This window comes from Pseudonaja textilis, chromosome 1, assembly GCF_049901715.1.
Source record: "Pseudonaja textilis isolate UNSWEBS1 chromosome 1, rPseTex1.2, whole genome shotgun sequence".
NCBI classification, from domain to species: Eukaryota; Metazoa; Chordata; class Lepidosauria; order Squamata; family Elapidae; genus Pseudonaja; species Pseudonaja textilis.
This window is the reverse complement of record NC_141990.1, coordinates 227,830,397-227,844,024: the sequence shown is the minus strand read 5'-3', so window position 1 is coordinate 227,844,024 and position 13,628 is coordinate 227,830,397. Positions and strand designations below refer to the sequence as shown.

The window sequence follows — 13,628 nt, the reverse complement described above, 5'->3', positions numbered from 1 at the left end:
CTTTACTTGTGAAATAACATCTGTTGTTTCCTTTGGCAAGTCACATTCATGGGGGTTGTTATGAACTAATATATCTCTACCTTATCTAATCGATCTCTTAATGTCTAAGATTAGAACAAGAGTTTATCCAAGGAAAGACAGAACAACTAATTCCTTTGATCCACTGAGTTTGTATATTTTCTGTAATAAACAATCTGATAACTTACTGAGTTTTTCAGGTCCAAATATTTTGTGTTCCTGGTAACTGGCATTCCCGACAAGAAAGCTAGTATATCATTGTTTGCCTGTAAATCATATAGGTTGGAAAAAAATGTAATTAAAATATTCAGCATGTACTTAAGAAGTAAACACTTCTTCGTTTGAATTAATGCAATTGGAAAATATGTTATTCTCAATGTGTGTTATCAGTTTCTTTCCTTTGTTTTTCTGTCTTCTCTGAATGTTGTAGGCTGAATTCTTTTTTCTTTTTTTTAAACTGAATCTGAAGCCTAGGAATGTATAAAACCGTCAGTTTTGTAACATCTTATAGGCAATCTTATTTATTTTTCACATGTTTGAACCGCCCATCTTCTTCAAATAGAGCAATACATTTATGGCTTGGCTTTTGTGGACTAGAATACAAGTACGATAATCTGATTAAGTGGATTCTAATCCACAAAAAATTAGGTTTAATTAAAATAATTATCAGCCTTGAAATTGTTAAAAAAAATTGCTTGGCTGAAACTAAATTGTTGTATAACTGATGATCACTCATTGTCATTGAACCTTCTTATGACAATAGCTGTTTTGTCTCTCTTGTCATATTCCCATTACTTTCACACAGTTTTAGTTGTGACCTATATTGCTCAGCTGAGATGCTTGGCCAACATTAAGGTATTTTCTGTCTTCTGGATGGAAAGAGGAAAAGAATGTTTAATAGGATATTTGCAACTATCTCTCATAATAAGCAATTTCTTCATTATTCAAATCACAGTATTTGCCACTACTCAATTGATCCTAGATGTTCTCTATATATATTCCTAGAATTAGTACTCAGACCAAATTAAAGTGTTAATTGGTTAATTTAAAAAAATCAGACAGAAAGAATTGGTGCTTTATGGTATATTTTCTCTAATAACGAACATGATATTGAAAGGCATTTAAAACCGTAATTTCCTCTATTTCAGTACACGAATATTAATTCAATCTTGTCAATAAGAAACAGTGAAACTGTAAGTAGCTGGGAAGTGAATTATGATGAAGTGTTAGGTAGTTTTCAAAACTGAAATGTATCACAGAAGGTGATTTTAAGTAACATTAAGCCTATTTCGTCCACTTTTCATTGTTAAAATGAGAATTCCTCACACTCACTTCATCCAATACTGCACTGCGTTTTGCTCTTTGTCGTTGACGTAGTAGAACGAGGCCTGCTATAATATCAGATGGGACTATGTCAAGATCTCGGAAAAATTCAGCAAAGAGATATGCAATTTCAGAGTAAGCATCCTGAAAAATCCAAAGAAGAAAAGATGAAAAATTAATCTGCAACGAGCAAGAGTCAAGAGCTTGAAATAGTTGTTAGCTTGTTGGATTGCTAAAGGCATCATATTAAACCACAATGGAGTTTGCTTTTTTTAAAAAATACAGTATGTAAATAATCTTTTATAACTTAGTTTATGTGTGAATTAGGCAATCATTGAGTAAACAGTAATCCTACCTTGGTATTATGTATAAATACAGCCATTTCTGGATTACCAGTTTCTGCACTTGGCTGAATGTATTGATTTTTATTTGCATTAAACTTTTCTTCTAAGACAGTTAAAATAACATTCATAGCATTTCTTCAATTTTTCTTTACTGTGGTAGTCAAGAAATAATGCTTGAATTCATATATCATATGTCAAAAACAAGCCAATTATGAAAAGCTTTTCTATTGTTACAAAAGAGAATCACTCATTGGGTCAACATATATGTGTGGAATATCCCAATAGGATACTAGTACCATATTTCCTCTCATCATCAGCTACAGTTTTACTATAATACTATCAAAATCACGAATTATATTTGTTTTTTAATGAAGACAGTAGTTGCTTACTGATTGTGAATCTTTTGTTCGTGTACAGCAGAGGAAAACTTTCAGACGGCGGGTCCAGCTGCTAGCCTGGCCTTCTTCCAAGCGATGCCTTAAAAAAAAAAAAGTTACAGTCAAATGTCAGTCAGATCAAAAGGACATCAAGAGCTTAACATCAAGAATATATAAACACTGGAATAACATGGAAAGAAATTGTGAAAGTTCTGAATGTCATCTGTCTTAAAGCTTCCACATAATTTTCTGAATAGTGGCAGATTTAGAACTCTATAGTTACTTTATAAGGTAAAAGTAAAGTCTTCCTCAAATACAGCTTAGCTCCTAGTAATTAACATGATGTTCTTTTGCAACAGAAGAGAAATGGTTTCCCACTGTCTTCTTCCAAAGCTTTCTTTCTTTTTTACTTCCTACTCCAGTTTACAGCTCTGGGATTTCCCAGTGGTCTCCCATCCAAATAGTAGCTGAGCCAACTTTGCATAATTCAGCCAAAGTAGGCTAGATGCTGCCACCTGCTGGAATACAGTTGCATTACAGAGATACATAAGTCGCCGTAGAAAAAGAACGTCAGGAATTACTCAGATCAGAAAAAGGTGTTTACAAAGCCTCCTCACTTGATACATTGTTGATTAAATAAGTCCTTATGCTTAAGAGATAATGGAAACCTTTTCCTTTTGTACCTTCCTCTCTTCAAATTTGTCAAGGTTTCTGTCTTTGTGGATTTTTCAAAATATGCAGCTCTTACTTCAAATACAATCAGTGTCAGTTAGCATTTAAAAACAAATGGACTGACCCCTTACTCTGCATCTCAGTTAATACATGTTGGGTATATGGATACACCAACTAAGTTTGGGTGACTAAATATATAAACCTAGGTTTAAGTGTTTGTAGCTTTAAGCACAAAACTGCAATGTAATAAGATAATTAAGGGTGCGGTTGCAAGCAGCAATATAAGGAAGTAAGAGAAACGTAACACTTCCTGGTCACTGCCCTGGTTACTGGTCTCTGGTTCCTGGTCTCTCTGCTGTCTGCTGCCTGCTGTTTACTCCTGTTTGAGACGTCTGCTTGTTTGGCTACTGTGCTGGATACCGTTTCTACTGAACAAAAGGACTGTTTACTTGGTGAGCTGATATCCTGTGCATACTCAGCGTTGTCTTCGAGAGAAAGGTATCGGAAGGTGAAGATAAAGACATTGTACTGTCTAGTTTAATGAACTAAGTTACTGGATGGATATATTGGATAATGACATATGGACTGATTGACAATGCTTAAACTCTAAATGAATAAAATAACTATTTAAAATTACAAACAGTGTTTTTGTCTCCAGTGTGTGTATACTCTTGGGCCCAGCCTCTCTCTCATTTGGCTGCCTGGCTTGACTGCTGCTGTGCACTCTGCTTGGGGGTTTGTCCCCAAACACTAACAAGGTGATTAAATAAGTCCTTATGCTTAAGAGATAATGGAAACTTTTTCCTTTTGTACCTTCCTCTCTTCAAATTCGTCAAGGTTTCTGTCTTTGTGGATTTTTCAAAATATGCAGCTCTTACTTCAAATACAATCAGTGTCAGTTAGCATTTAAAAACAAATGGACTGACCCCTTACTCTGCATCTCAGTTAATACATTATAAGCATTTTTAAATTGGGAGGTTCTGCTACTTAATTACTCAGTATTTTTAGCACTCTGTTTAGGTTCTGAACCATATTCTCCAATAAGGACTTCTGCTCAATTCAAATCTCCAATACAACCTAGGCAATATTACAGAAGTATAAACTCCATGGATTGTGAAGGAAAACAAAATGATGGAAAATGTTAATATTATATGTTTGATCAAAAATCCTACACCTTTGTGGGTGGGGGATCATACTGACTAAATTAAATTAATTATAAAAGTTTTACATATCTATTTTAACTTTTTTATTTTAAAAAATAGAAAATTGCAGAGTTGAAAATCCCATTTTGTTGTCAAATACTCCTGGCTTATTCAGTTATGACAAACCAAATATAATTATTTTGTAGCTTTGGGTGAATGACCTCTAATGTGTCATGCCCTTGGTAGAGTCGGACTCTGAAGGAGAGGAGGAACAGCCGACAGGGAGTGGAGGTGTGACTCCGGAGGTTGTGGAGGAGGCTGGGGAAGGGCAGAGGCTGGCTGAGCAGTCAGAGGAAGATCCAGGCCCTGGAACGGAGAAGGAAACAACTTGGCTTATGAGAGGGGAAGTGGCCATGATCCCCCTCATTAGTTGCAGCTCAGGAGAACAGTATATAAGAGAGACGGTTACAACACAGCGTTGCCAGAAGCAAAATGTGTTTTATTTTGGACTGAAGTTATCTTGGTTGGTGTCCTTCCAATAGACTGTGCCTTGTTATCTCCTTGAATTTGGTTAATTACTTATTATCCTGGTCCATTGTGGAAATTTCTTCATTGTAGTTTATTTGGTTTTTTATTTCACTTCTGTCTGCTCATTAAGTTCGGACTGTATTGTTTTCTTTTGAAGACTATTTTTGAGTAAGTTTTATCTCCAACTGAGAATTATTGAACAGTGGGGCCAAATTGGAAGCATTAAAGGACATTTATTTACATTTTGGATTTTGTTATGTTTGTGTTACCCTCTGGGTCATCACATAATGTATTCCATTTATACTTGGATGATCTTGGCTAAACCATTACCTTTTACTCTTAATGTACATGATAGTATCATTGAGAAGAAAAAAAAAGAAACCAACATTGACTAATGTATGTTACAAGACCTTTATTATTTATAATTTTTAAAAAGTATCCCTAGCACATAAACTGCACTATTTGCTGCCACACTCATTTGTGCTCATCTACATTGAAGACGAAAGATTTGTATTTATCTAAATTGAAAATCTATTTTATACAAATTCTGAGTCAACCTCTACAATTACACTTTTCTTACCTCAGGTTATATGTTCTTAGATTACGCTGTCTCCTCTTTGTGGCTCGCAATTTAACAAAAGTCCGTCCTGTTGGGTCAAAGACGCAAAGGACAGTGATGCAGACGCTCAAAATGACCACCCAGTTACAGACCACCATTCCTAGTGAAACAGAAGAGGCAGAGGATAAAGCCCAGCTGGTAAGTGGCAGATCTCATTTGCACACTTTGCTTGAAGTTCATGTGTTCTTTTTCATGGAGTAATATTCCCTGTTGTTTTTTTTTACAAGATAAAGATAATTCTTGTATAAAACTTCTGATACTCTTGGAGATTCTGTAGCATCATAATATATCATAAAATACATTGCTCAAAAAAATAAAGGGAACACAAAAATAAGACATCCTAGATCTGAATGAATGAAATATTCTTATTAAATACTTTGTTCATTACATAGTTGAATGTGCTGACAACAAAATCACACAAAAAATATCAATGGAAATCAAATTTAGCAACCCATGGAGGTCTGGATTTGGAGTTACACTCAAAATTAAAGTGGAAAAAAACACTACAGCTGATCCAACTTTGATGTAATGTCCTTAAAACAAGTCAAAATGAGGCTCAGTAGTGTGTGTGGCCTCCATGTGCCTGTATGACCTCCCTACTACACCTGGGCATGCTCCTGATGAGGTGGCTGATGGTCTCCTGAGGGATCTCCTCCCACACCTGGACTAAAGCATCCCCCAACTCCTGGACAGTCTGTGGTGCAACGTGGTGTTGGTGGATGGAGCGAGACATGATGTCCCAGATGTGCTCAATTGGATTCAGATCTGGGGAACGGGCGGGCCAGTCCATAGCATCAATGCCTTCGTCTTGCAGGAACTGCTGACACACTCCAGCCACATGAGGTTTAGCATTGTCTTGCATTAGGAGGAACCCAGGGCCAACCACACCAGCATATGGTCTCACAATGGGTCTGAGGATCTCATCTTGGTACCTAATGGCAGTGAGGCTACCTCTGGCGAGCACATGGAGGGCTGTGCAGCCCCCTAAAGAAATGCCACCCCACACCATTACTGACCCACTGCCAAACCGGTCATGCTGGAGGATGTTGCAGGTAGCAGAATGTTCTCCACGGCGTCTCCAGACCCTGTCACGTCTGTCACATGTGCTCAGTGTGAACCTGCTTTCATCTGTGAAGAGCACAGGGTGCCAGTGGTGAATTTGCCAATCTTGGTGTTCTCTGGCAAATGCCAAACGTCCTGCATAGTGTTGGGCTGTAAGCACAACCCCCACCTGTGGACGTCGGGCCCTCATACCACCCTCATGGAGTCTGTTCCTGACCGTTTGAGCAGCCACATGCACATTTGTGGCCCGCTGGAGATCATTTTGTAGGGCTCCGGCACTGCTCTTCCTGTCCCTCCTTGCACAATGGCGGAGGTAGCAGTCCTGATGCTGGGTTGTTGCCCTCCTACGGCCTCCTCCACGTCTCCTAATGTACTGGCCTGTCTCCTGGTAGCCATCCATGGTCTGGACACAATGCTGACAGACACAGCAAACCTTCTTGCCACAGCTTGCATTGATGTGCCATCCTGGATGAGCTGCATTACCTGAGCCACTTGTTTGGGTTGTAGACTTCGTCTCATGCAACCACTAGAGTGAAAGCACCACCAGCATTCAAAAGTGACCAAACCATCAGTCAGAAAGCACAGGAACTGAGAAGTGGTCTGTGGTCAGCACCTGCAGAACCATTCCTTTATTGGGGATGTCTTGCTAACTGCCTATGCTTTCCACCTGTTGCCTATTCCATTTGCACAACAGCATGTGAAGTTGATTGTCAATCAGTGTTGCTACCTAAGTGGACAGTTTGATTTCACAGAAGTGTGATTGACTTGGAGTTACATTGTGTTGTTTAAGTGTTCCCTTTATTTTTTTTTGAGCAGTGTATATTTAATAAGGGTTATCAAGCAAGGCTCAATGAGTATTGTTGGATAACAATAGTGACCCCAAATAGTTGCATTACCACTTTGTTCAATTTACATCTTCAGTCCTTCAGAGGATCATGGCATAAATGTATAAAGAACACTTTTTTTTAGCACAGCCTAGTTAGATTTCAATAGTTACTTCCTTTCTAGTTGTAATACTATTGTTATCCTATGAATAAATGTATATGAATGGTTTTAGCAAAACCAAATTACAACAGTAAAACAACAAAACCTTAAAAATTATGCTTGCTTAGCTTTATGAACAGGTTAAATCTCAACACACTGTGGTGAGTATACGTCAGGGGTGTCAAACTTGCAGTGTCATGGTGGTGTCACATAACATTGGGACTTCCCCGCCATTGCTAAACTGGGCATGGGCATGGCCAGCGCATGACACATCCTGCCCGCGGCCAGGAGCCTGACAGCCCTGGAATATGTGATTTTAAATACTTATACTTTTAAAGACATACCCAAAGTAACACTCTTGGCAGTAACATCATTGCAGGAACTGTAGTACTGGGTTAACCAAACAATACCCACAATAGCGTAGACAAATTCAATCACCAAGATTGCTGGAACAATAAGAACAGAATGCACAATGATATAACAACAAAAACAGCAATAGCTGATTTCACCATATTTCTTAGCAGCAATTCTTAGGCAATGAGAAAAATATCCATTCTGATGTGACATTCTAAATAGGATGATCTCATTGCAGTAGCCATACCAGAAGAGGTTAGGTGATTAGCTTGCTTAGATATCAAATTATAACAAATTATAACATCTATCTTATTCTATAGTGCCATTTTATAGTGATTTTATGGTTTTATCTTGAATATTGTATTGCCCACATATATATTTGCTGATATATTTTATTTAAACTTATATTTTTAAACTTATATTTGTGTTTCTATGTACAGTATAATGTGTTTTGTTAAGTGTTGTATATCAGTGATTGTATAACCTTTGTAGATGCCATACACTAAATAAAAATAAATGTCATTATTTTCACTTTACCGAGGCATACATGCAATGTAGTTGTCTAGGGAAAAATATTAAAGAATGATAATGGGGAACCTTAACTATGAAAATGAACAGGGAAAGAATCCAAAATGTCTTATCTCCTACCTCTCTATAGCACATGTATCTGTATGTAGCCATTTTGGGGAGGGTTGAAGTGAATCGCATAATATATTCCATACACACTTTGGGGTGGGGTAGATAGGCATCAGATTTTTTACAAATGAAAGCTCATGGTAAGCAAACAAAGGAAATAATGTTGAGTTTGAGAAAGATAATTATAGTATGTGTTTCTCTTCACAGAATAGTAAACTATATTTACTTATCCTTAAAAGTATCATGGTAACTTGTTTGTCTTTTCTGAATACAAAAAACAGCACACATGCAACGTTATCAAGGCATTAGACAAAGTATATGTATTTCATTAATGAGGTTGTGATTTTTTTAACAGTAAAAAATCATAAATGTGCATTCACCCAAGAAAAATTGATACAGATTTTATGGAGTCATAAATAGGCATATTTTCCTATTAGGGGAAAATAGGAGTTTGTTTTCCCACATCTGCAAAAGTAGTGAAACAGTCACTAAACTTGCAAATAATATTTAACTTCTATAGGCATATAACCAGATGCAGACGTCTTTCGGTGCCACAAATGCCCCTGGATCACTCAATGTTTGTCAATATTATGAATGGAGAACCCTTTGAGAGCACGACAGCCAGCTGCATCAAGACTAAACATTAATAAAAAAAAAACCTTGGCTGCTGCCTCTTACCTAGTCTGACGTATAGCACATATTGCATGGAATCCCGGGGTTCTGTGTACAAAATGCTGCCACGCATGCTGAGCCAGATGATTGCAACTTCAGCGATCATGCAGCTGAGCAAAATACCCAGATAACCTCTGCCATGGTCCACCAGATTGAGAGAGCAGGTCTCATTGGGATTGTATGCCAGTCCAAAGAGCACCACAGAAAGGATGATGAACCTGCCGTACACAAGCCACATTCTTTTGACAAAGCTTGGGACAATATATACATGACCAAAGACTTTTAGCCATATAAGGAACAAGAAGCCTAATGTTTATTAGATTTTTTTTTAAAAAAAACCTGTTGTGATTTGTTTTGCTTTTATATAAGCTGAGAAAGGAAGTATCTCCTTTTTAATTCCTGGGAATAGTTATTACTATATAAATAACCAAAACTGTTTGCAATTTATGAAATTAACTGCTGCCAAAAAAGGCTTATCCCACAATAAATTACTATTGTATCTCTAAGATATTGTAGTATGTGTAATATTATATTCACAGAAAAATTATTTTTATATTATTCATAAAGTAAACATGTCAAAATTTCAGTTCCTATATAGATTATCACATTGATTTTATTTGATTTTAGATACGGGGGTTATGGGATTCTCAGATAATAGAATGCATCAGTTCAGCCAACAGCAAGTTTGTATTTCGTGAATATCATATACTTATGGGTGTTATTCATCGTTGTGCTGCTGCAATAGTAAAGTGCTGATGGTTAGCTAACAAAGTTACCCCCACCACCCCTCCCACCCACATACTGATTTCTGGATTGTGTCCCAGAACACACTCTGTGTTCCTCTGCAATACAAAGGGAAACAAGGCTGCATCAATCTCCTTGAGATTTACTTGTCTCTCCATCATGTAAAGGGGCCTAGAAATGAGAACAGTAAAAACCTGCACATACTTCAACAGTCAGCAGAGGGCTTTTTGATTCCATACACCAATTATAATGTTTTTATCCTGGCATGTAATCTACCATGCTTGCCAATACATGTGTACACATTCTCTCCCTCTCCCTCCCTCCCTCTCCCTCCCCCCCCCTCTCTTTTACACACACATACAGTACATCTTAACTATCACAGGCTCCTAAATGTAATAAATTTGTTTGCTCATGAGGAACCTACCCAAGATGACACATAAATGCCATTACCACCAACAATTATTGTTCTGTCCATGACATTAGGTTAACAAGTACTGATTTGTTTTTTATTAGAACCTTGAAATCTCACAACAGGAAACCAGTCTCACAGCAAAATAATTCCGAGGTCAGATATTAATATTAGGTATCAGAACTAAGGAGAGATCATTATTCTTTCACACACAAAAACCCTGTCCCCACTTTGTTAAATATCTGATTGAGAGTGTCTCTGTGTCCAACGGTCCATCCACCCAATTTTATGGTTTTTAACCTCAACCAACGCAGCATTTTTTGTCATATCCTTTCTCACTTCCATCAACTTCTTGTAACATTTTGTATAATAAAAAGATCTGGGTATCTCAAAAATGTGTTTATGGTTTTGTATATATTTATTTCTAATAAATAGAACACCAGTGTAGTTATTGGATTTCTTCTCCTTGGGAATAAGTATGACTCACTTTAATTACAAAAATATTAATGGACTGATATGGAAGAACTGCATTTGCCTCCAATCTGGTTTTGAGCTTTCCAAATGTAGCTTGATCCAAAAAGCTCTGCTTTTAAAAGTTTCTTAATGGATGCTGACATGGTTCAGCTTTCTCAGTGGCAGTATTTATGTAGAAACCATTTAAATCAGTGGTCACCAACTGGTGGTCTGTGACAAAATTTTGGTGGTCCTCAGAGAAACGTCACCCCCAGAGCACCCACTAAAGAAATTAATCCAGGCTGCGCGGGAACACAAGGCTGTGCCACCCACATGGCCCGTGGGAACCCTCCCCGCCCATTCCTTACCTGGCAAACTTGCCTGCTAAATTGCTATTTTTCTTTTTTTCCCCACGACCATCAGCTGTTCTACTGTGCCGGGAGATTTAGATTAGCTAGAACCGAACCTTCCTTAGAACTGAAGGTTCTATTATTCAGTGCAGACTCAGGTAGCCGATGGCAGAAAGATAGATCTCTGAATGAATCTGTGATTCTGTGAGCAACTCAATCTGCCTGCCTGCTTTGCCTGGTTTTGGGTAAAAGTTGCTTTTTTAAAAAAAATAAAAAATCCAATATTTACATACATGGTGTGTTGTGAGTTAATTTTGTGAGTTTGCTTGCTAGCAAATTTTATGAGTTTGCTTGCAAGCAAATTTTATGTGACAGACTCAGGTAGCCAATGGCAGAAAGATAGATCTCTAAGTGAATCTGTGATTCTGTGAGCAACTCAACCTGCCTACCTGCCTGCCTGGCCTGTTTTTAAAAAAATAAAAAATTCAATATTTACATAAATATTTACAATATTTATATAGAAGCCATGCCCAGCCAGTGACATGACCATTAAGACACACCCACAAATTAGGCCATGCCCACAAAACTAGTTGTTAAGAAATTTGAATTCTACCCCTGCTTCTGTGTGTTTGTGTGTGCGTATGTGAGAGAGAGAGAGGGAGAGAGCGCGATTAGACCAGATCTCTCTCTCTCTCTCTTTTTCTCTTTCTCTGTCTCTCTCAAACATTTAAAAATAATTATTTGAGCCTGAACTTAGCTACATGCATAGATTCACTTCCATACTTTGTATATATGAACTTTAGCAGAATATTTTAAATAGCACCGTAATATTAGTACCTGGACATGAAAATTACAAAACAAATATCAATGGCTTATGACCTAACAACAGAAGTCTTCTTCTCATGTATATTTTCACTTACCAAGTTGTATGAAGAACAAAGAGAAAAATGGCGGGCAAAACAAGATCATCACTTCCCACAGACCAGCGACGACGGAACACCACAATGCCAGGCATGGCTAGTGGGCCTGAAAAGGGTCACCAGGCACAATATTAACTTTCTGTAATAGAAATAGAAAGAACAGAAACATAAATTATTTTGATATATGACAAAATCAATATTGTTGCTACAAATTTACTACAAAATATAATGTCTAGACTCACTGCTTTTAAAATTCTATGTTTGTTAAGTCTTCGAAGAATCAGTTGCAGCTCATTTTTATCAGAAGTTAGAATATTTAAGTTAAATTAATACTATTTATGTTAGAATAATGAGTGGATCATGAAAATGGAACCTTACATCACAAGCGTAAACCTGGTTTCTTTTCATTTTAAAATATGCTAACATTACAAAAAATGTGGGTTTTAATATATATGATCTTTCAGAGAACATTTAGTAGATGTTGGGTGCATCTCCTTGCTTTTGGAGATCCGCAAAATATAAATCAACAAAAAAAATTTGTTGGTTATATTCACCTATTTTGAAATTCAGTGTTTGAATTAGGTTTTGTTTTGGGGCTTTGGTTTCTGTAAAAAAGAAAGGAATGGGACTATTAATAATTTACTTTGTTTTGGTTTCTTTCTTTTTAAAAAACAACAACTCACATTGTTATCACCATTTATAGACACAAGGAAAGACAGAAACACACACACATACACATACAATCACACTTTCATTTGATTGGCTTGATTTAATAAAATATGAAAATTACATTAGATCTAGGGTTGTAACAAAGTGAATTAATATCTACAGTAATCTACAAACTCACGCAGTTATCAATACAAGGGGAGATGTACAAAAATTGCCACAACCTCTACTTTGTACAATGTATAATTGCATAAAAATTGTTTGCAGCTTTATAATATCATTTCTATTATTCCTTAAAACTCTGGGGGATAGGTATCTGATCTTTCCATTACGCATTTTTCTGATTACTAGATGATAAAGCTGAAAACAAACAAAAAAAACTCCTGTTCAAATAAGAAGGCAGAGCCTAACAGAACTGTATTCCCGATTCTAGAGGAAATTCCCTTAAGTCAGGGGTGTCAAACTCAAGACCCGAGGGCCAGATTTGGCCTGCAGGATCACCCTGGAAACAGCAAAGGATTCGCCCGCGGTGCCTCTGCCAATGAAAATGGACCTCAGGAGGGACTTGTGCAGCCCTCCCTAGCTCTGTTTTTGGGGGCAGACGATTGCAGGAGGCTGTTGCAGCCGAAAATGGAGCCCACGAGGACTGCATGCAACTCTCCAGAGCTCCATTTTCGCTGGCAGAGTTGCAGGAGGCCATCACTGTTGAAACAGAGCTCGTGAGGGCTGCGGGCAGTCCTCTAGAGCTCCATTTTCACTGGCAGAGAGTTGTAGGAGGCCGTCACAGCCAAAAATGGAGCTTGGGAGCCCATTTTTGCTCAAGCACTCGGGCCATCACAGGGGCTCCTGACACGAGTGATGTTGAGCTGGCCATGCCCACCCTAGCTATGCCTGCCCCTGGCCCTTCAAGATCAAACACAATCCTGATGCGGCCCTCAATGAAATAGAGTTTGACATCCCTGCCTTAAGTCATAGGAATTAACTTAGGCTATATAGACTATATTTTATTTCTTATAACCAATAAATAAATCAATATAATGAAACATAAATGAAAAGGATTACACATATGCTATTTCACTGGACACTGTTGTGTTATCTGTTCAGACAAAAATATTTCATGGTTCATTTCAACTTGATCACCAGAAAAAGAGAGCCTACAGAAAGTAGCTACTGGCGTTAACATCTTCAGCCTAGAGCACTCTGCAGATTGTGCAGCACATCTGCAGATGCAAATTGTGTATCTTGTAATGTCAATAAATGTGAAAAAGCTAATTATCTACATGCAGCTATTGCTACTTTGAGGTTTGCTCGTGTTACTATTCCTCTGAAAGGTCATGATCCCCCTAGGGATCAGA

General features: G+C 37.6%; 1 protein-coding gene across 7 annotated transcripts in view; it reads right to left on the bottom strand.

Annotated features, from left to right (window-relative positions):
• Positions 1 to 13,628, bottom strand: part of DAGLA (diacylglycerol lipase alpha) — a 104,951-nt gene that overhangs the window by 25,816 nt on the left and 65,507 nt on the right. For 3 of the 7 annotated variants that reach the window (XM_026720111.2, XM_026720110.2, XM_087920844.1), the window contains exons 3-9: positions 11,608 to 11,746; positions 8,738 to 8,949; positions 7,414 to 7,515; positions 4,985 to 5,123; positions 2,075 to 2,162; positions 1,351 to 1,485; positions 207 to 284 (exon numbers count right to left, since the gene is read on the bottom strand). In XM_026720111.2, coding sequence (XP_026575896.1) covers positions 207 to 284; positions 1,351 to 1,485; positions 2,075 to 2,162; positions 4,985 to 5,123; positions 7,414 to 7,515; positions 8,738 to 8,949; positions 11,608 to 11,702 — 849 coding nt within the window. In that variant the 5' untranslated portion in view covers positions 11,703 to 11,746. Of the gene's footprint in view, positions 1 to 206; positions 285 to 1,350; positions 1,486 to 2,074; positions 2,163 to 4,984; positions 5,124 to 7,413; positions 7,516 to 8,737; positions 8,950 to 11,607; positions 11,747 to 12,161; positions 12,213 to 13,628 lie in introns of all 7 variants that reach the window. The other 4 variants (XM_087920845.1, XM_026720112.2, XM_087920846.1 and 1 more) reach the window with 2 other exon arrangements.